Below are 19,087 nucleotides of genomic sequence, written 5' to 3'. Positions count from 1 at the left end.
TGTATGTCACCGCCCCCCATCCCCTCACCCGTGGCGGCATGGCTGAGGGATGCAGCACTCAGCGCCACGGCGGGAGGGGAAGGGGGGACGGTGATGTACATAGCCACGCCCCCTGTCCATGCATGTCAGTGCCCCACCCCCCTTCCCTTCCCGCCGGGGCCCAGCTGAGCGGTGCAGTGTGAGCGCTGCTCAGCTGGGCCCTGGCGGGGGAGCAAGAGGCGGCAAGCCCATGCATGGGGAGCATGGACCCCAAACGGCTGCTTGCTCCCCCGCCAGGGCCCAGCTGAGCAGCGCAGCACTCAGCGGAGCGCCAGGGCGGGAGGGGAAGAGGGGCGGGGTGCTGACGTACACAGCCAGGGGGCGTGGCCATGTACTTCAGCGTTACAGACTCACAGACATTGGGCTACTATATATCTGATATGCAAAAATCTTTGTTGACTTAGATTACAAATATAATTTGCATTGATACTGCATTCATAACCGTAGTCCCTGGCTGAGATAAGGGTATGACTTACATGCAAGATGGAAAGATTTTAAGATGAGCTCCCTATTGGTTTCAAATTTCTCCAGCTACGGCATTAATTATGCATATAGAGGAGATTTGCAAGGAAAAAATTCTATTGTGCACAAAAAAGAACTGGTTATATTCTATATCCTTGCCTCGGGATACCCTTTTGTATTAGCTTCTGTTGACCAGTTGTTCAGTTCATATGAGCAATATGATTTCAACCTTAATTTATAAAGATAGAGGTCAGGTTAGAGGATTAATGTTGAGTAAAACCAGAATAAAACAGTGTTAGTTATTTTACTACTTGTTAAACCACAACGTTGTTGTGGATGTATTTTAAATATCATTTTGTATTAGTGTCACCCACACACCTAGTGTGGGTCATTGTCCCATGTAGTGGCACTTAGACCACTTACAGAGAGATAACAAGGGAGCTCTACAGCGCAAGCCTGGAGCTAGCTGGCTTTATAGCTCAAGAGGTAGAGGTTCCTACGCTAAGCTCTAGAGGTGCCAGAGTCAAACCCGCTCTTCAGTGGATACCATTGAAATTTCAAAGGCAAAACCATTTTGTGCATATGATGCTCTCCTATCAGCTTCTATCTGATGGGAATTTGTATAGCGTGCTCTGACTTGCTGATCCTCAGAAGTGTGTAAGCACAATAGCTAATGTTATTGATCCTTTTCCTTTCGCATTAGCCAAGAACAGTATTGTCAAGGGTCTGGAGAATGTGGAAGTCATCGAGGGCGGGGAAGCCCTGTTTGAGTGCTACCTTTCCAAACCCGAGTGCTACAATTACAACTGGCTGATTGATGACGAACCTGCCAAAACCACCGAAAAAATTGAGATGGTTTACTTTGAAAACGGACGCCGGCATCTTCTCCTCTTGAAGAACCTCACCCCCCAGGACAACTGCAGGGTGACTTTCCTGACTAGCGATGCAGTGACGTCTGCATTCCTGACGGTGAAAGGTAACAGCCACAAACCTGTGCGTGGCCTGCTCACTTTCCAGTCTGGAAAGCTGGACAACTCAGACAAATATTTGTTGGGTGCCAGAGATGGGTAGTTCATGAGAAACCTAGAGCTTTGGGCCCCCTGTTTTACTTCTGCACCCTGCAAAGAAATCTTTTATTTTATACTATGCTTCTTAGGTTTCTTGTGAGATGAATTTGGGTGTGGGAAGCAGAATATATCACAGCTCCACTGATGCTTATGTAACCCACACACTTGCCCCTGTGGAGTGGCACTGAGACCACTTACAGAGAGCGAGACTGAGTTTGCTCTACTTCCTTAGCTGTAGAGGCTCATGCACTGACCTCCAGAGGTCCCAGGTTTGGCTCTGCCTGTCTATGTTACACTTACACCATAAACAAATGTACTAGAAGCCAGCAACATGCATACAGAGAATGAGTATTCTAATGGGTCACGGATACAGCTATTTCAAGGGTTCCCAGAATACAATTTACATCATGATCATCATAATTATTATCAGTATCATTGTTAATTGCATTAGTTCCTGGAGGCCCCAATCAGGTACTGCACACACATTGAGTACAAAGCGATCACTGTCCCCAAAGAGCTCTGAATCTATTAGCAAACAGTGCAAGACAGCAGAGTGTATTAAACAAACAAATGAGGAGAACAAGGGAAAGGGTGAAACAAGCCTCATTAGGTGAAGTAGAAATAGCAGCAGACCAAATTGCCCGCTGCTCAGGCTGCTGGAGGCATGACTCGGGGGCCCTGGCCCAAGCTCCTTCCTCTCCGGTGGTCAGCCCCAACTGAGTGGCTCCCTGAGCTTTTATACCCTGCCTCCCCTGGGAGCATGTGCAGCAGGGCTGTGGGGATGGGGCCTTTTCAGCCAGCTGGGCCGGGGCAACTCCCTGCCCTTTCAGAGCAGGGTAGATATGCCCTGTCACAGGGCTAAATGGCATGTGCCATGAAAAAACAAAAAACCTGAAGAGCTGATCCAAAGCAAACCCTAATTCATGTTAGTAGCCCTTAGTTCTATGTTACCAGCTTACAGGAGCTACACCCAGAATCTATGAAGCATTGTGCACAAAAAGTGAAACCCAACCTCTCTTCAGAATGTCCAATCTTGGCTCTTCACCCACCCTGGTCTACACTAACAGATAAGTTCGAGTTCAGATACACAACTTCTGCTACGTTAATTGTGTAGCTTAAGTAACAGTTTCTTAACTCGAATTCTCCCTTCGGCTTCCCTTACTCTTCGTAGTAGCAGGACTACCAGCATTGACAGGAGTGCCTTCTCAGTTTGTATTAGCTTGTCTTCACTAGACCTGCTCATCTGAACCCTGGAAAATCGACCACGGCAGTTTCGATCTTCTCTGTAGTTCTTCACTGACTTTCACTGTGGAAAAATAGTACAGTAGATTAAAAAGTGGGGAAAAGAGTTGAATTCAAAGGACAAGGTTTGTCATCTTTTGCTCTTGCCGGCACTCACAAATCATGCAATAGAGAAAAGATGGAAGTAGTGTAGGCTGCAGGTGGAAAAGCAATTCATATGACCCCCTCCTAACATCTTTCTGTTGATATTCCCTATTTGAAAAGAATAAAGGGAGGATGTTGTCACTGGACAGAGAGGAAAGGAGGTTGTGAAGCATTCTCCTGGAGTGGAAAACAGTGAAGGAATGAATCCCAAATAAAATTACAGAAAAGGGAAAAGAAAGAGGGAGGAACCAGTGAAGTAAGGGTGAGCACAAAGGGACAAGAGATTATTAAAGCTTTGACTCTTTTTTTAGCGTGTGCTTTACAGATGGCTGTGCCCACAACACCACCAAGCTTATGGGGTGCTAGGAATTTCCCACCATTTCACAAGTGTGGCTGCGATTTTCACAAAATGTCAGGAACTAGTCATCTTTTTCTAAGAGAAAACTGCCATTTGCTTGTGCAAAATTTGCCATGCTCCGAATGCATTTGAAGTGTTGTGACTAAAACGGTGAAAAGTCCAGAAGCCTTTGGGTTTGCTTTTTCCCACGGAACTTGTCACGCCTCTAGAAAAAGGACCCTCAGGACCAATAAAGGCCCCTCTCCTGAATCCCATGGGCACAGGTGGATTCTGGCACCAGGACGGAGCCCCAGTGACTTAAATGGAGTTCTGCACAAGTGAAAGGATCCACCTACATGTGAACATGCAGAATCAGGGCTAAAGCTGAGATGATAGCCACAGATCGGAGGGAACTCTCCCATTCACTTTGGCACACCAATTTCTAAGGTCTCTGCCACCTCCCACCAGACTGAACAACATAGACCTCAGAAAACTCATCTGTCCAGGTTTAGTTGTCAAAAGATTCAGCACGAAGATTAAGTATAAATCTTGACGCTTAACCTTTGCTTTAGCTGATTACATATTTTCAACTGCAGGATGGCGCCTGGAAATTTTGCAGCCCCTGGTTGACACGGAAGTCACTGCAGGGGAGCAAGCAACCCTGAGCTGTGTTTTAAGTGAAGCCGTGCCAGTCAGCGAAGTCGCCTGGTATATTAACGACATGGATATCCAACCCGATGAGCACTGGGAGATACAGGCAGATGGAGACTGCTATACACTGATCCTGAAGAAAGCCCAACCGCAACATTCTGGGGAGGTGACGTTTGCTGCAAGAGATGCAATTGCATCGGCCACGTTGTCTGTCATAGGTAGGTTCCTCTAATGTATGTTTCTGCCAGTGCTAGCCATTGGCACTTGCACCACAGAGGGCAGGAGAGGCAGTGGGTTCAAAGCACAGCAGAGCAGATTTAGTTCCATCTCAGGAAAGCCCTCCTAAGTGTAAGAGCAGTAGGACAATGCCACAGATGTCTAGGGCGGTTCTGGAAGCTCCTTCCCTGGTTGTTTCCAAAGGAGGCTGGAGATCCATCTGCCTTGTGTTACCAGATTTTTACTGGAGAGCACCCCAACGTTACACTCACATGGATTTGTTAAATGCCGCTATTGGATCAAGCAAAAAGGGAATGGAACTCCTTCACACATGCGCACCCCCACATTCGGACACTCAAACACTTACACACGCGACAAGTTGCACAGAGAGGGCAGAAGCATGGTGGGTCCGGTGTGTCTGCCTACAGTCACCAATCCAGGCCGGCAAGCAGATCGTACGGCCCATGGTCTGCATGCTCTCGTCTCTTTATTGAACTGGGCAACCTCTGTCATGTACACTCAGTTCTTGCTCTGTGTCCGTCACCGAGAGGCCCACCCGGATCTCATTCTCTTCATGCATATTCATTTCTTCTTCTCATCTTCACTGCACCTCCCTTTCTTGCCTTATTCATGTGCAAGCGAAGATTAGATCAGACCTCACCTAGCCCCTGGCTCCAGGTCTGTTGCCTCACAGCTCCTCTCGACAAAGGCACACACATAACCCTATTCCCTCACTCTCTCCATTCACAGCCCCCCACCAACTCCCTTGTCCCAGAGTAGAATGTTATAGAGTAGTGTTTCTCAACTTTTTTTTATAAAGTACCCCTTTTTAAAAAAAATTCATAAGTACCCCCAGTACCTTCAGTTTTCAGACACACACATTTTTTTTTCTACCGTTGCAACACATTTATTTAAACAACTTAATCATAGCCAGGTGGGCGATGAAATCTTTGAGTGTAAAAAGTGCAAAAATAATAAAACGCTGTAAAACTTAAAACAAAAATTTAGTTTTCTCTACATTACAGTTGTGTTGACGTACCCCCCAGACTTCTCTCGAGTACCCCTAAGGGTACTCGTACCGCTGGTTGAGAAACACTGTTATAGAGCTTAAAGATTGTAAGTTCCAAAGCTTGCAGAATTTTGCAGAACTTGAAACATGACATGAAAGTTACAGAAAGTTACATGGTTTATAGTAACAGAAAGGCCGTGTCCAGACTCAGGGGTTTTTTCGGGAAAAGTAGCCTTTTCCCGAAAAAACTTCCCCTGCGTCCAGACTCAAGCCGCGTTCTTTCGAAATTATTTCGAAAGAACGCGGCTTTTCTTTCGATGGCGGTAAACCTCATTTCACGAGGAAGAACGCCTTCTTTCGAAAGTTCCTCTTTCGAAAGAAGGCGTTCTTCAATGTAAAGAGGCCATCTTTGAAAGAGAGCATCCAGACTCGCTGGGTGCTCTCTTTCGAAAAAGCGGATTTCTCTTTCGAAAGATCCGCCTGCAGTCTAGATGCTTTCGAAAGAGCCTCTTTCGAAAGAAGCCTGCAGTCTAGACATAGCCAAAGTGACAGGGCTCACAGGACTTAGAACAAGGGAGAGTTACATGGCTTACAATAGCAGAGAGTTATAGAGAACACCTGAGAGTTACATATCAAGTCACATGACTTATAATAACTGAAAGTTACAGACTTACAATACAAAAAGTTACATGTCTTCCGTCCACATTACGCTGGATTGGGTGGAGTTACACAACACCTTGCAGGGTTCAGACACAACGAATCTTACATGTTGGCACCACTGGGCTAAGGAAAGGCACAACGTGTTAGTCACAAAAAGCTTTTGCCCAGAGGGTATAAATTGGGCCACATTTTCCAGTCGTTTCGGATCAGCCCAAAATGCTTTTTTTTTTTTTTGGTGAATTAACTATTCACATGAATATTTTCACTCCACTCTCTATGTCCCCCTCCCCATAGATTATGGTGCAGCACAGGTGTGCAGAGAGTTGTCAGCTGTGCAAAGATGAGTCTGATTTTCATAGGCATAGTGCAGCTCTGGTTCATGGTGCGAGAGATGTGGAGTGTGTCACTCAGATGTCTCCGTATTGCTTGTAATGAAGGGCTTATAAGCAGTCTTGTGAGAGAGCGACAACACTTAAGCGCTACATCATTGGAACTTTGTTGTGCCCTCAGCCCTTCCCGATCCCCCGGAAGATCCAGAGATTTTAAGTAGGAGCCATCACGCTGTCACTCTGTCCTGGTTCACACCGCTGAGCGACGGTGGCTCTGGCATCCTAGGCTACACGGTTGAGAGGAAAACACCCAGTAGTGGCTGGCAGCAATGCAACGAGGAACTTATTCAAAACACGGAGTTTGTGGTGGACAATCTCACACCAGGCGAGCCCTACAGATTCCGCGTGTCAGCTGTAAACAAAGTGGGTGCTGGCAAGCCAGTGCAGTTACCTCAAACGGTGCAGCTAGGTGAGAACTAGAGAGGTCCCCGAGTGCACTGAGAGCTGTTACAGGCCTGTGTTGTGCATGGCATGTCTGCTTCACACGTCCCGTGAGAGCCAAGTGCCTCCACGATAGCTCTGTAGCACACACACGAGACTGAGTGGTGGCGAGGAGGTCGGTACATTGTTTTGGGCAGGAGCAAAGTGCTGGTTATCGACTTGACATCCTTCTCTCCGTGCGGCAGCGCCGTGTCTCGTGGCCTGCAGTGCACCTTTGTGGTGTTCCCAACATCAGTCTTCTCTCGTGTAGAGCAGATGGAATGACTGCGGCAGGGCATGCTGGAATGGCTCTACACCTGGGACTAGGGCACTCCACAGCTTTCGTGCGCATGCCAGGGGGAAGCACTCATTCCTCCTGAACACACCTCTCTCTCTAGGGGGTATTTGTATCCCTCTTGTAATTTAACAGCTTGTCAATGCCACTGTAGGTACCACAGTTGCTTCCGTTGTTTTTTTTGAAGCTCCAGTGGTCATAGAGAGAGAGAGTGTGAAAACCATCATTTCAGTTACCTCCCCGTTGTTTTCTTTGTAAGGCCCCGCTCTACTTTCTATTGCAATGGTGCCTGCTTCCTCCAATGTGATGTTTGCTTTGTATTGGTATGTCTTATCGTTTTTTCAAAAGCGCTGGTAAGTTCCATTCCTAAGAGGGAATTTGCTCATGTTTTGTTCTACGGTCATGGCTGAGCTCGGGTGCATTTTGAGTATCGGTGCTCTGCTGCTGTCATGTTAGTAGAAGGTCATTTACCAAAGCGATGAACATAACAAGGTACTTTCTCACTATTTAAGGGCTGCTGGCTCCGTTATTAGTCACACAAGTGCAGGTGTCATCATGGTTTCAAAACCTGAGATGGAGACATCCATTGAAACCTTTTTTCCATGGTGGATCTTTTCTTCAAAAGTTCAAGGCAGGGGTGGGGAATCTCAGGTCCGGGGGCCAGATGTGGCCCCCAGCTTCCCGGATCTGGGCCCTGAGGCTCAGCATTGGGGAGCCTGCACTGGTGACCCTGCCACTCACCCACAGAGCTGGAGCACACTTAATCTACCAGCCTGGGCCCTCTTAATCTCTGGTGTGTGAGAAGAATGTGGAGAGTGTCTTTCCCCTTCTCACTCCGGGGCTTCTCACTTGTGTCTGGCCCCCGATTGATTTTTCAGTGGGTCAGTGGCTCCCCACCCAAAAAAGGTTCCCCGCCCCTGGTTTAAGGAAATGCCATTTTAGCCTATAAGCTTGCAATTAAAGGCTGTGTCTAGACTACATGCCTCTGTCGGCAGAGGCATGTAGATTAGACACATAGGCAAAGGCAAATGAAGCCGCGATTTAAATGATCGCGGCTTCATTTACATTTACATGGCTGCCGCGCTGAGCCGACAAACAGCTGATCAGCTGTTTGTCGGCTCGCGCGCTAGTCTGGACGCTCCCGCGCCGACATCAAAGCCCTTTGTCGGCAGCCCCGTTATTCCTCGTGGAATGAGGTTTACCGAGGCTGCCAATAAAGGGCTTTGATGTCGACAGGGGGAACGTCCAGACTAGCGCGCGAGCTGACAAACAGCTGATCAGCTGTTTGTCGGCTCAGCGCAGCAGCCATGTAAATGTAAATGAAGCCGCAATCATTTAAATCGCGGCTTCATTTGCCTTTGCCAAAACAACAAATCTACATGGCTCCGTCGACGGAGCCATGTAGTCTAGACGTACCCTAAGAGTGCAATTGTAAGGCTACTGCAGGCTAGATCTTGGAGGAAGAAGAAGGTGTATGAGACTGTGTGAGACTTCTTAAAAGTGGATATTGACCCAAAAAAAGGAAACCATGTTCTGCATGTATCTGTAATGTACATCCTTCTAAAATACCAACACTCAAAGCTTGGATGCTTCATGGACTCTAATCTTTCCCCCTCTAGGGGTCCATAAAGCAGGTAGGGGTGCAGTCATTGAGTCTGACCGTCCTAATTTTTATCATTGCAGAACCGCCGTTTACAGTCACTCGTCCCTTGGTAGCCAAGTCGGTCTTGGAAGGGGATGTGGCTCTCCTGGAATGCGAATTCTCAAGGGAGACCCAAGAGGTAATCTGGATCAAAGGAAAAGAACAAATCCAGCCAGGAGGGAGATATGAAATCAAGTCCGATGGCAAGAAGCAGATACTCATTATTCATGCATTTCAATCCGAGGATCAAGGCGTGTACACCTGCATGATCTCGCCCGATATCCGCTCCTCTGCCCTTCTGTCGCTTGAAGGTACAAGAAGTGTGTGTCTAGGCAATGTGATTAGATATAAGTAAGGGTGCTCAGTTAAAGGTTAAGACCAGAATTAATTCAGTTTCCATTATAAGTGCTGTATTTCTCCCCCTGCTAAATCCACAAATCAGCCTCCGCGTTAGTGATGGGGGTAGGAGGCAGGATTTGGCTATGGATTTTGAAGCGATCACACAAGGATTCATGATGCAGTGAACAATGGACACATTCACCAGAGTCCCGAACTTTTATTGACGCTTTAGAGCTAAGAGTAAAATCAACACACACAAACGGAAGTGAGACATTTTAGTTCAATGAAGTAATATAGCCACAGTCTAGTCCACAGAAAAGGACCTGGGGATGACAGTGGATAAGAAGCTGGATGAGTCAACAGGGTGCCCTTGTAACCAAGCAGGCTAACGACATATTGGGGTGCATTAGTAGAAGCACATCTGCTGAGTGGCTGTGATGGGATAGGACTCACCACAGTGGTGCCTCCTGCTGGCCTTTCTGGGAATTAACTCATTTCCTCAGCAGGGTGCCCTCTTCTGCCCATGTCTCGCCCATTGTCCATGCTGCTGTCTCCACCGTGCGTCTCTGGACCGGCATTGCTCCCTGGACTGCAGTGTCCTCTGCAACTCCATTCTCTCCCCATTGAGGGTACTTGCAGCTCTTGTCTGGCCCCATGCCATGGTGGCAGGCTGCTGTCCCAAGTCTAGACCCTCCCTCGGGGGCAAGCTGCAGTCCTCTCCTTGGCCAGCCTCTCCAGCAGCTAGTGGGGCAAACAGATTGCCCTTGTAGCCAAGAAAGCTAATGGCATATTAGGGTGCATTAGAAGGAGCATTCCCGCAGATCTAGAGAAGTGATTATTCCCCTTTATTCGGCACTGGTGAGGCCAGATCTGGAGTATTGCATCCAGTTCTGGGCCCACCGCTACAGAAAGGATGTGGACACATTGTATAGAGTACAGTGGAGGGCAACCAAAATGATTAGGGGCTGACACACATGACTGACGAGAAGAGGCTGAGGGATTTGGGCTTATTTAGTCTGCAGAAGAACAGAGTGAGGGAGGAATTGAGAGCAGCCTTCAACTATCTGAAGGGAGGTTCCAAAGAGGCTGGAGAGAGGCTGTTCTCCGTGATGACAGATGGCAGAACGAGGAGCAATGGTCTCAAGTTGCAGTGGGGGACGAGAGGCACTGGAATGGGTTCCCCAGGGAGGAGTTGGAATCTCCATCCCTAGAGGTGTTAAGTCCCGGCTGGACAAAGCCCTGGCTGGGATGACTGAGTTGGGATTGATCCTGCTTTGGGTAGGGGGCTGGACTCGATGACTCCTGAGGTTTCTTCCAGCCCTTTGATTCTGATTCTAGTTCTCAAGGCAGTTGACTACACTCTAATTTAAACCATTAAGGCTTTAAAGTGTAATGCCCACATGTTTCATTGACTCCCACAAGCACAGAAAGGGTCACCAGATGTTTGCTGGAGACCTCGTGGGAAGATTTAGCTTTAAGAAGGAAAGCAAGTCTCTGGCCTTTTCCATACCGTGCAATCCAGTGGATACAAGAGGGTTCTCGACGCAAGCATGAGCATTTGGAAAACACATAGAAGCGCTGACAACCTCCATGGTACCCTGGGCAAGGTGGGGGGCAGTTCTGTGCTTCTGGCAGGGGCAGGGCTAAGGGCAGCCAGCCCTCCGCTCTGCCCAGAATGCAGTTCACACCCTCCACCAGCCCTCAGAGCTGCCCAGGACTCCAGCTACCACCTCTGGTGCAGTGGCAGCAACGGTGTGGCTGGAGCCGTGGGACCCATTGAATCACTTGCCCACACAGCAATTGTCCCTTTGCCAGAAGCTGGGACTGGATGACAAGGGAGGATCACTCAAAAATTGCCCTGTTCTCTCTGAAACACCTGGCTTGGCCACTCTCGGAGGACAGGATACTGGGCTAGATGGACCTTTGGTCTGACCCAGTATGGCCGTTCTGGTGTTCTTATTCCTTGCTATAGCTTTCATTGCAGGCCCTGTGGGGCATTGTTTCCATGGAGTATGTTCAGCAAAAAGCTAGTCTGAGTATAAGACACAGAGGCTGTGTCTACACTGGCAAGTTATTCCGGAAAATCAGCCACTTTTCCGGAAAAACTTGCCAGCTGTCTACACTGGCCGCTTGAATTTCCGGAAAAGCACTGACGATCTCATGTGAAATCATCAGTGCTTTTCCGGAAAAAATATGCTGCTCCGGTTCGGGCAAAAGTCTTTTTCCAGAAAACTGTTCCGGAAAAGGTCCAGTGTAGACAGCACAGTAGTGTTTTCCGCAAAAAAGCCCCGATCACGAAAATGACGATCGGGGCTTTTTTGCGGAAAAGCGCGTCTAGATTGGCCATGGACGCTTTTCTGGAAAAAGTGCTTATCCGGAAAAGTGTCCTGCCAATCTAGACGCGCTTTTCTGAAAATGCTTTTAATGGAAAACTTTTCCGTTAAAAGCATTTCCGGAAAATCATGCCAGTGTGACGTAGCCAGAGACACATTGTAAACATATGGGAGGGGGAAGGAATTTGTTCAAGAGCTGGCCATGCACTGTTGCTGCTATACGTGACTTGTGCTTTCTAGCTAAAACGCAGTGGTGAGTTTAATTTCAGTGGTATTTTACTGCCTGGATTTGGAATAACTTTCATGTGATTTCTCCTGCCCTATTCACCTACTCGATCTTAACATCTTACCAGCTGAATCCCCAATCGTTCTCACAGTGTCTCTGCCCAAAGAGACAGCCCAGGAAATACGTGATGTGACTGACCTCGAAGAGATGGTGGATGGACAGCTCCAGCCCAGCCTGCCACCAGAAGCTGCTCAAGAGGGGGACCTCCACCTCCTCTGGGAGGCCATCGCCAAGAAGCGGAGAATGAGCAGGGAGCCGACCCTGGATTCCATCAGCGAAGTGCCGGAAGAGGAGGATAAACTTCATAAGCTGAAGAAGGAAGAAGCGGAGTCTCATTACTACTCAGAGGAATACTCCACCTGCGACGAGCTGACGAAAACTGGGGAAGCGGACTTCTCTTTCACCAGCTCAGATGATGAGTCTAGGGCTGGGACGCCTTCGCTAGTGAAGTACCTTAAAAAAGCTGGAAAATCGACTGTGAGCATCGGTAGCAAGGTTCAGACGGTCTCCACCGGTAAATTCTGGAAGCACTGGGAGCAGTCGGGCATCGAGACGGCCCCGTCTGCACCCCCTGCCAAGCCCACCGAACCCGAAACCACAGACGATTTAGATGATCCTTCCATGAATAAAGCCGCTGTGAAAATCCAGGCTGCTTTCAAAGGGTATAAAGCGAGGAAGGAGATCAAACAGCAGGAGTGTCCCCTCTTTAGCGACACCTTCAAAGATTTTTGTGGTGAGCCCGGAGGCACGCTCCACCTTGAGTGCATGGCTCTCAGCAAAACCGATATGAAGGTCCGTTGGCTGAAGGATGAGGAGGAACTTTCGGATGGGCGCCACTACCACATAGACAACTACAGTGATGGCACTTGCTCTTTGATTATCACCGGCCTGGACACGAAAGACACCGGAAACTACACCTGTGAGGCATCTAATAAGTTTGGCAAGGTTTCCCACACTGCTAAGGTGGTGGTTGGTCCCCAGGTGCCAGATGCGCTGCATGAGCATAAACCAACGAAACCCCTCACGGACAGCGAAACAGAGAGCTCTTCAGGCAGCGACCTGGACGAGGCATTCCGCAAGGCCGGGAGGAGGCTTCACAAGCTCTTCAAGGCCAAGATCTCCACGGAGATGTCGGATGTGGAGGAGGAGCTCTTTGTCAGCGCGGACGAAGGGGACGTGGAGGTGGTCGATCACCAGACGTATCGCGAAGATGAGCAGTACATCTACATCAAGTTTGAAATCTTGGCTGAAGCTAAAACAGCTGCCGGACGGTTCAGGGATATGTTTGCTGCGCTGGGTATCCCCGTCGAGATTGACATCCTGGAGCAAGGCCTTAAAAAGATCGAGCTGCGCATCGGGAAAGCAACTCCACCCGCTCTGGTGCAGTTTCAGCCCCTGGTGAAAAGATCCCCACCACCTTTATTGACGTCCGATACAGGTTAGCAAAGCATGCAAGGCTCTTATGTAACAATCCTATTTATATCTCCCTGGGATATTTTTCCCCACAATAATTTTCTTTAAAATTTGGGGGGGTTCAAAACCTGAAAAGAGAGATTTTTACTTCATACTAAAAATTTCCAGCTAGTCAAAAAGGGAATTTTTCCTTGTAAAAAAGTTTTGAGGGAAACATTTTTACTCTAACAACAAAACACACAATAGCATTCATGCAATGGTTTGAAAAGATCTGGCCACTAAACAGTTCTGAGTGCACCTCGTTAGGGTACGAAATTATTCTCAGGTGTACATAGAGAGGGACTTGAGCCAAGCCTTCACTTACAGGAGTGATGCTGCCATGTCTAGGACAATGAAATGAGTGCTTTTTATAAAGCTAATAATACTGAGTAGAGTTGGGAAGCGGAGGGGTGGGAAGCGGTTTTCCAGCTCCTTGAAGATGTCAAGATCTCAAAATATTTCTTAGTCCTGAACTGCTTCAAAAAGCCAGTATCTTTGAAAAAGTTCATGAACTGGAAATTGGGAGGGGAAAAAAATCCTTTTGGGCCAATCTAAACATTTTCTGTCAGTGATTTTGAAATCTTTTGTTGTGATCATTTCAAAACATTTTGTTTTAATTTTGACAGTTTTCAATTTTTTTAACTGTAATGAGATGAAATTCTGAAACAAAATGGCATTTAGAACCAGAAAACTGGAACTTTTCTTTTAGAAAATGTTGAAACGAAACAATTCAAACCTTTGCCAAGTCATAAAACACTTCATCCTTTTGCACGAAGTGTTGATTTCCAAGAACTGGCATTTGCCGGTGAGAAAATATTTCACTGGAAAATACCCAACTTAAGCACCTCCTTAGTTTATATTATAAAGTAAGGATACCTCTCTATTGTTTTAAAATGTGTCCGTCAACACAGCCAGGAGTGCCTTCCTCTTCCACCCCACACAGCAGCAGTCTTAAAATGCATTTTCCCAGTTAACAGAGGTGGTGGTTTCCTTTTCTCCCTTCCATTTGTACCATGTTCAGCTCCCGTATTCATAACCGAGCTTCAAAACCAAGAGGTGCAGGATGGCTACCCGGTCAGCTTTGACTGTGTTGTTATTGGCAAACCCTTGCCCACGGTGCGCTGGTTCAAGGATGGGAAAGTCATCGAAGAAGACGACCATTATATGATCAACGAGGACCAGGAAGGGTGCCACCAAATGATCATCACTGCCGTGGTCCCTACGGACATGGGGGTCTACCGCTGCCTCGCTGAAAACAACATGGGAGTTTCTTCCAGCAAGGCTGAGCTACGAGTGGACCGTAAGAGCTGGGGAGCGCGGCTGGTGTTCAGTAACGATCCGTGTTTGCATGCTTAGTCTGGCCAATCTGAATACGTAAATCTCACTGGCAGGGAAATGACAGTTGAGAGGGGATATCAGTGCACGGTTTTTTTTACTCCCATCTGCTGGGCTAATTGGGGCTTCGTTACTACGAATGTAGATGAAGTAGCTGAAAGGTTAATGATTTTGTGGGGTGTTTTTCTCCCGTTATCATGTCCCGTGTTTGAGGATGACACAGCTTTTGGCAAAGATGTCACCAATGCCACTGGAGTACTAACACAACGAAAAGTCCTGGGGCACCTTATAGACTAACAGACTGGAGCATAAGCTTTTGTGGGCAAAGACCCTCTTCATCAGATGAAACTGGAGTATTAGTGGCTGAGCAGGGCCCTTTCATTCCCAAAGGGCAGAGAAGTCTCACAGGAAAAATGCCCCATGAAGATGTACCCAGTACATTGTTACCTGCGCTTAGGTTCCCTGCCCCTTCTCACTCCGAGAAGGCTCTGTGTATTATGGAGACAGCACACTCGCTCTTGGGGACGAACATGCCCTCGGGCTGGTTCTGCTATAGCACTGATGGGGCTGAGAGAGAGACCAAGCCAGCTGCCCTGAGCCTGCAGGGGGCATCAGGTCAAGTGGGTGGGTCTGAATGAGTATTCAGAAGGGAGATCATAGAGGCTGCCCCTCCCAATAATGAAATTTCAGAGCCTGCAAGGACTTCTAGGTGTAAACATTAGGAACAGCAATAGTTGGTGGCTCATGGAAAATGTCCATTTTTTCTTTTCTCAGTGACCAGCACTGATTACGATACAGCAGCAGATGCAACAGAGACGTCTTCTTATTACAGTGCCAAAGGATATCTCTCAAGGTAAGGTACTTGGTTACTCTGCTGAAAAGCTGTTTTGAAAGTGAAAGTGTGCACCGGGACGCTTTAGTTCGAACCAAACCCCTTGGTTCAAACTAACGTTACTCCTCATTTTTTGAAACAGCTGTTCAGCGGAGTAACGCACCGGCGAGATCATGCTAATGAAGCGCAGGATATTTAAATCCCCGGTTCATTAGCAATTTCAGTCGCCTACATTTGCATCCCTAGTTCGAACTAGGGTGCAAGTGTAGACGTACTCTTAGGGTATACACTTTTGTGGGTTTTACCCATGAAGCATTATACTCTAAGGATGCATCTAGACTGGCAAGATTTTGCGCAAAAGCAAGCGCTTTTGCGCAAAATCTTGCCACCTGTCTACAGTGGCCACGAGTATTTGCACAAGAACACTGACCTTGAACTGTACAAAATCAGTGCTTCTTGCGCAAATACTCTGATGCTCCTGTTCAAGGATAAGCCCTCTTGTGCAAGTATTCTTGTGCAAGAGGGTCAGTGTAGACAGCAACGTTAATTTCTTGGGCAAGAAAGCCCGATGGCTAAAATGGCTATGGGAGCTTTCTTGCGCAAGAGAGCGTCTACACTGGCATGGATGCTTTTGCGCAAAATATGTGCTTTTGCGCAAAAGCATCCGTGCCAGTGTAGATGCTCTCTTGCACAAATACTTTAAACAGAAAAATTTTTCCGTTAAAAGTATTTGTGCAAAATCATGCCAGTCTAGACGCAGCCTAAGAAATCTGTTAGTCTCTAACGTGCCACGGAACTCCTTGGTGTCTTTTCATGCAGTTTGGGAGGGCAATTATTATATAACATGCACTGCATATAATTGTCAGAACAGCCAGCGTCACTTGGAACCTTTCAATGGCGTCAACATGCCCATAGAACCAGCATCTCCAGCTGAACTTGTGAAAGACAGTTTTGATTTTTGTCACTTCTTTTGGTCTGTGCCAATGCCTCGTTGCTTTCTTACTCTCATCTATACCTAGCCGAGAGCAAGAGGGAATAGAATCCACCACGGAAGAGGAGCAGCTACCTCAGATCCTAGATGAGCTTCATGATATTGATGTGGCGCCTGGAGCACCATTAGCTAAATTTCACCTGAAGATCAAAGGTAAGAAGGCCCATGACAGTTACAAGAGTCCGCTCTTGATATCTGTGAAGATGTGTAGACAACATTTTTTGATACACATTTGCGTTGAATTGTGATTGTAGTCTGTGCACTCACAGGACTTTTGGGATAACAATCACAAGTGTGTTTGTGCAAAAGACCAGCACCTAATGGGGCAATAGTTTGTGCAAAGTAGGTATTCATTTGCCCACAATGCTTAACTGCATGCACACGCTTCTGGAAATCTGCTCCTGTCACTCACTTTTTTAGGCTTTAGATCATGAAGATCAGCGAGTGTCTGAATGTATTAACTGCCAGGGATGAAAAGTCCGGTATGGCATGCTTCTTCTGAAAACCAATGTTTACAAATATAAACCATCCCCTATCATTAATATTTCAGAGCAGATGCTCTATGCAACGATTTGTTCACGCAATAAAGCATTGGAGAGAGTCCAGCAGAGGGCAACCAAAACAATTAGAGGGCTGGAGCACATGACCTACGTGGAGAGGCTGAGGGATTTGGGCTTATTTAGGCTGCAGAAGAGAGGAGTGAGCGGGGATTTGAGAGCAGCCTTCAACTATCTGAAGGTGGTTTCCAAAGAGGATGGAGAGAGGCTGTTCTCAGGGGTGGCAGATGGCAGAATGAGGAACAATGGTCTCAAGTTGCAGTGGGGGAGGTTTACTTGGATATTAGGAAAAACTATTTCCCTAGGAGGGTGGGAAAGCATTGGGCTGGGTTCCCTAGGGAGGAGGTGGTATCTCCATCCCTAGAGGTGTTTAAGGCCTGGCTTGACAAAGCCCTGGCTGGGATGATTTCGTTGGGGCTGGTCCTGCTTTGGGCAGGGGGTTGGACTCGATGACTCCTGAGGTCTCTTCCAGCTCTAGGTTTCTAATAGGAATTAAGGGCCAAATTGTTTGCTACTTGGGATAAGGCTATGTAGAGGCCAGGAAGCTTTGGTAAGTCATGGAGTTGCTTCCTGATCTTTCCATCCAAGTGTGGGGGCGGGGCAGGGGGGAGGGGGAAGGTTATCCCTTCCCAAAAAAGCCAAAAGATGGTTTATCCTCCAGAACTAGCAGTGTCCCCAAAAGCCCAGGGGACTCTACCCCAACTCTGGCACCTCTTGGTTTCCCATCTTCTGTAGAAGAGCTACACTGTAGGTGTGTACCTAACCCACCTCCATGTCCCTGCCCTTCCCACCACTGGCCCATCCATTCCACCTGTATGGATCCCTGGCCTCATAGTGCAAACTTCTGAGCAGATGGGGCAAAAAACTACAGAGATATCACTGTCCCTGGGTGTGCTTTCTTGGAGCATGTGCGCTGGATTGTTGTCCTCCTGCCTCCTGGAAAGAATGAGGATTATTGCGGGATGGAACTAGTCTCAAAGTTCCTATGCAGACAAAGGATGACTTCAGTCTGAATAAGGATTTCAGGATTTGGCGCTGTATGTGTACAAAACCAGATCCAAAGGTCAATGTTCTGACTCTGGAAAGCAGCCGGATACCTAGGTGATGGGGGTAGGATTAGACCCTAAAAGTAGGCAATAGAATTTTAATAGATCAATGCCATTTCACAAATGAAAGAATCGAGCTACTCTCTGCATGTGGGTTGGATTCCAAAGGGATATTGTGGAACCTGGACCAAAGAACACTGGTAAAAAAGGACCTTTCTGTGATTAGACAGAGATGTATGATTGGTTTGAGGGACTACTAAATAGGCTCACTGCTTTTCACGTTGCTCCTTGTAGGATACCCAGAGCCTCGTCTTTACTGGTTCAAAGACGGGCAGCCACTACAGGCCTCAGACCGCATCCTGAAGATTGAGAAGAAGCAATTTCATGCACTTGAAATCCTCAATGTCTGTAAGGAGGATGCTGGACAATACTCAGTATTTATTAGCAACTCTGCTGGTTCTGCATATTCATCTGCCACTTTGGTTGTCAAAGGTAGGTTATTGGTGGGGTTTGTTCTGTAGCCAGCGGCTTTCTCTTTTAAATGTTTGCTTTTCCCGATAAAGCCCATAGAAAGCAAGATATTCTGGAAAATAAAATGGATCACAAACCAAGGGTAAAAGGATGGGTTTGGGTTTAAAACACTGGACTGAGAGATAGCCTGGCTGCATCTAGACTGGCATGATTTTGCAGAAATACTTGTAACGGAAAAGTTTTTCTGTTAAAAGTATTTCCGCTAAAGCGCATCTAGATTGGCACAGATGCTTTTGCAAAAAGCATCCGTGGCCAGTCTAGACGCGATTTTGTGCAAGAAATCCCCGATCGCCATTTTAGCCATTGGGGCTTTTTTGCGCAAAACAGTTCTTCCCTGTCTACACTGGCACTCTTGTGCAAGTATTCTTGCGCAAGAGGGCTTTTTCCCGAGCGGGAGCGTGAAAGTATTTGCGCAAGAAGCACTGATTTTGTACATTACAAAGTCAGTGCTCTTGCGCAAATTCAAGCAGCCAGTGTAGACAGCTGGCAAGTTTTTGCGCAAAAGCAGTCACTTTTGCGCAAAATCTTGACAGACTAGACGCACCACCTGTGTTATTTTCCTGGCTTTTCCATGGGCTTCCACTGGGTCCTTTGGGAAGTCGTAAACCTCTGTGCTGACCCGATTCTAATCTTGCCTGAACCTGCAGTCTAACCCCATTGTCCTTTATGCCTTCAGTGGGGAATTCTGCTTAAAAACGAAGGGTGGAATATGGGTCATGCATGAGGCTGGAATGCTACCGTACTTTACATAAGGTTTGAGTTTTGTCTCAGTTGTGAAAACAGGTAGTTTAAGAGCCACTGCAGCGTTGTTT

General features: G+C 47.4%; 1 protein-coding gene across 40 annotated transcripts in view; it reads left to right on the top strand.

Moving 5' to 3' along the window:
* OBSCN (obscurin, cytoskeletal calmodulin and titin-interacting RhoGEF) overlaps window positions 1–19,087 on the top strand; it is a 316,457-nt gene that overhangs the window by 181,974 nt on the left and 115,396 nt on the right. For 39 of the 40 annotated variants that reach the window (XM_075922913.1, XM_075922903.1, XM_075922914.1 and 36 more), the window contains 9 exons: window positions 1,205–1,477; window positions 3,888–4,160; window positions 6,338–6,625; window positions 8,615–8,884; window positions 11,599–12,969; window positions 14,005–14,283; window positions 15,093–15,171; window positions 16,170–16,294; window positions 18,039–18,236. In XM_075922913.1, the coding sequence (XP_075779028.1) occupies window positions 1,205–1,477; window positions 3,888–4,160; window positions 6,338–6,625; window positions 8,615–8,884; window positions 11,599–12,969; window positions 14,005–14,283; window positions 15,093–15,171; window positions 16,170–16,294; window positions 18,039–18,236 (3,156 nt within the window). The remainder of the gene's footprint in view (window positions 1–1,204; window positions 1,478–3,887; window positions 4,161–6,337; window positions 6,626–8,614; window positions 8,885–11,598; window positions 12,970–14,004; window positions 14,284–15,092; window positions 15,172–16,169; window positions 16,295–18,038; window positions 18,237–19,087) is intronic. The other variant, XM_075922904.1, reaches the window with a different exon arrangement.

This window comes from Pelodiscus sinensis, chromosome 2, assembly GCF_049634645.1.
Source record: "Pelodiscus sinensis isolate JC-2024 chromosome 2, ASM4963464v1, whole genome shotgun sequence".
NCBI classification, from domain to species: Eukaryota; Metazoa; Chordata; order Testudines; family Trionychidae; genus Pelodiscus; species Pelodiscus sinensis.
The sequence above is the reverse complement of the archived record's forward strand: the minus strand, read 5'-3'. Positions and strand labels throughout refer to the sequence as shown.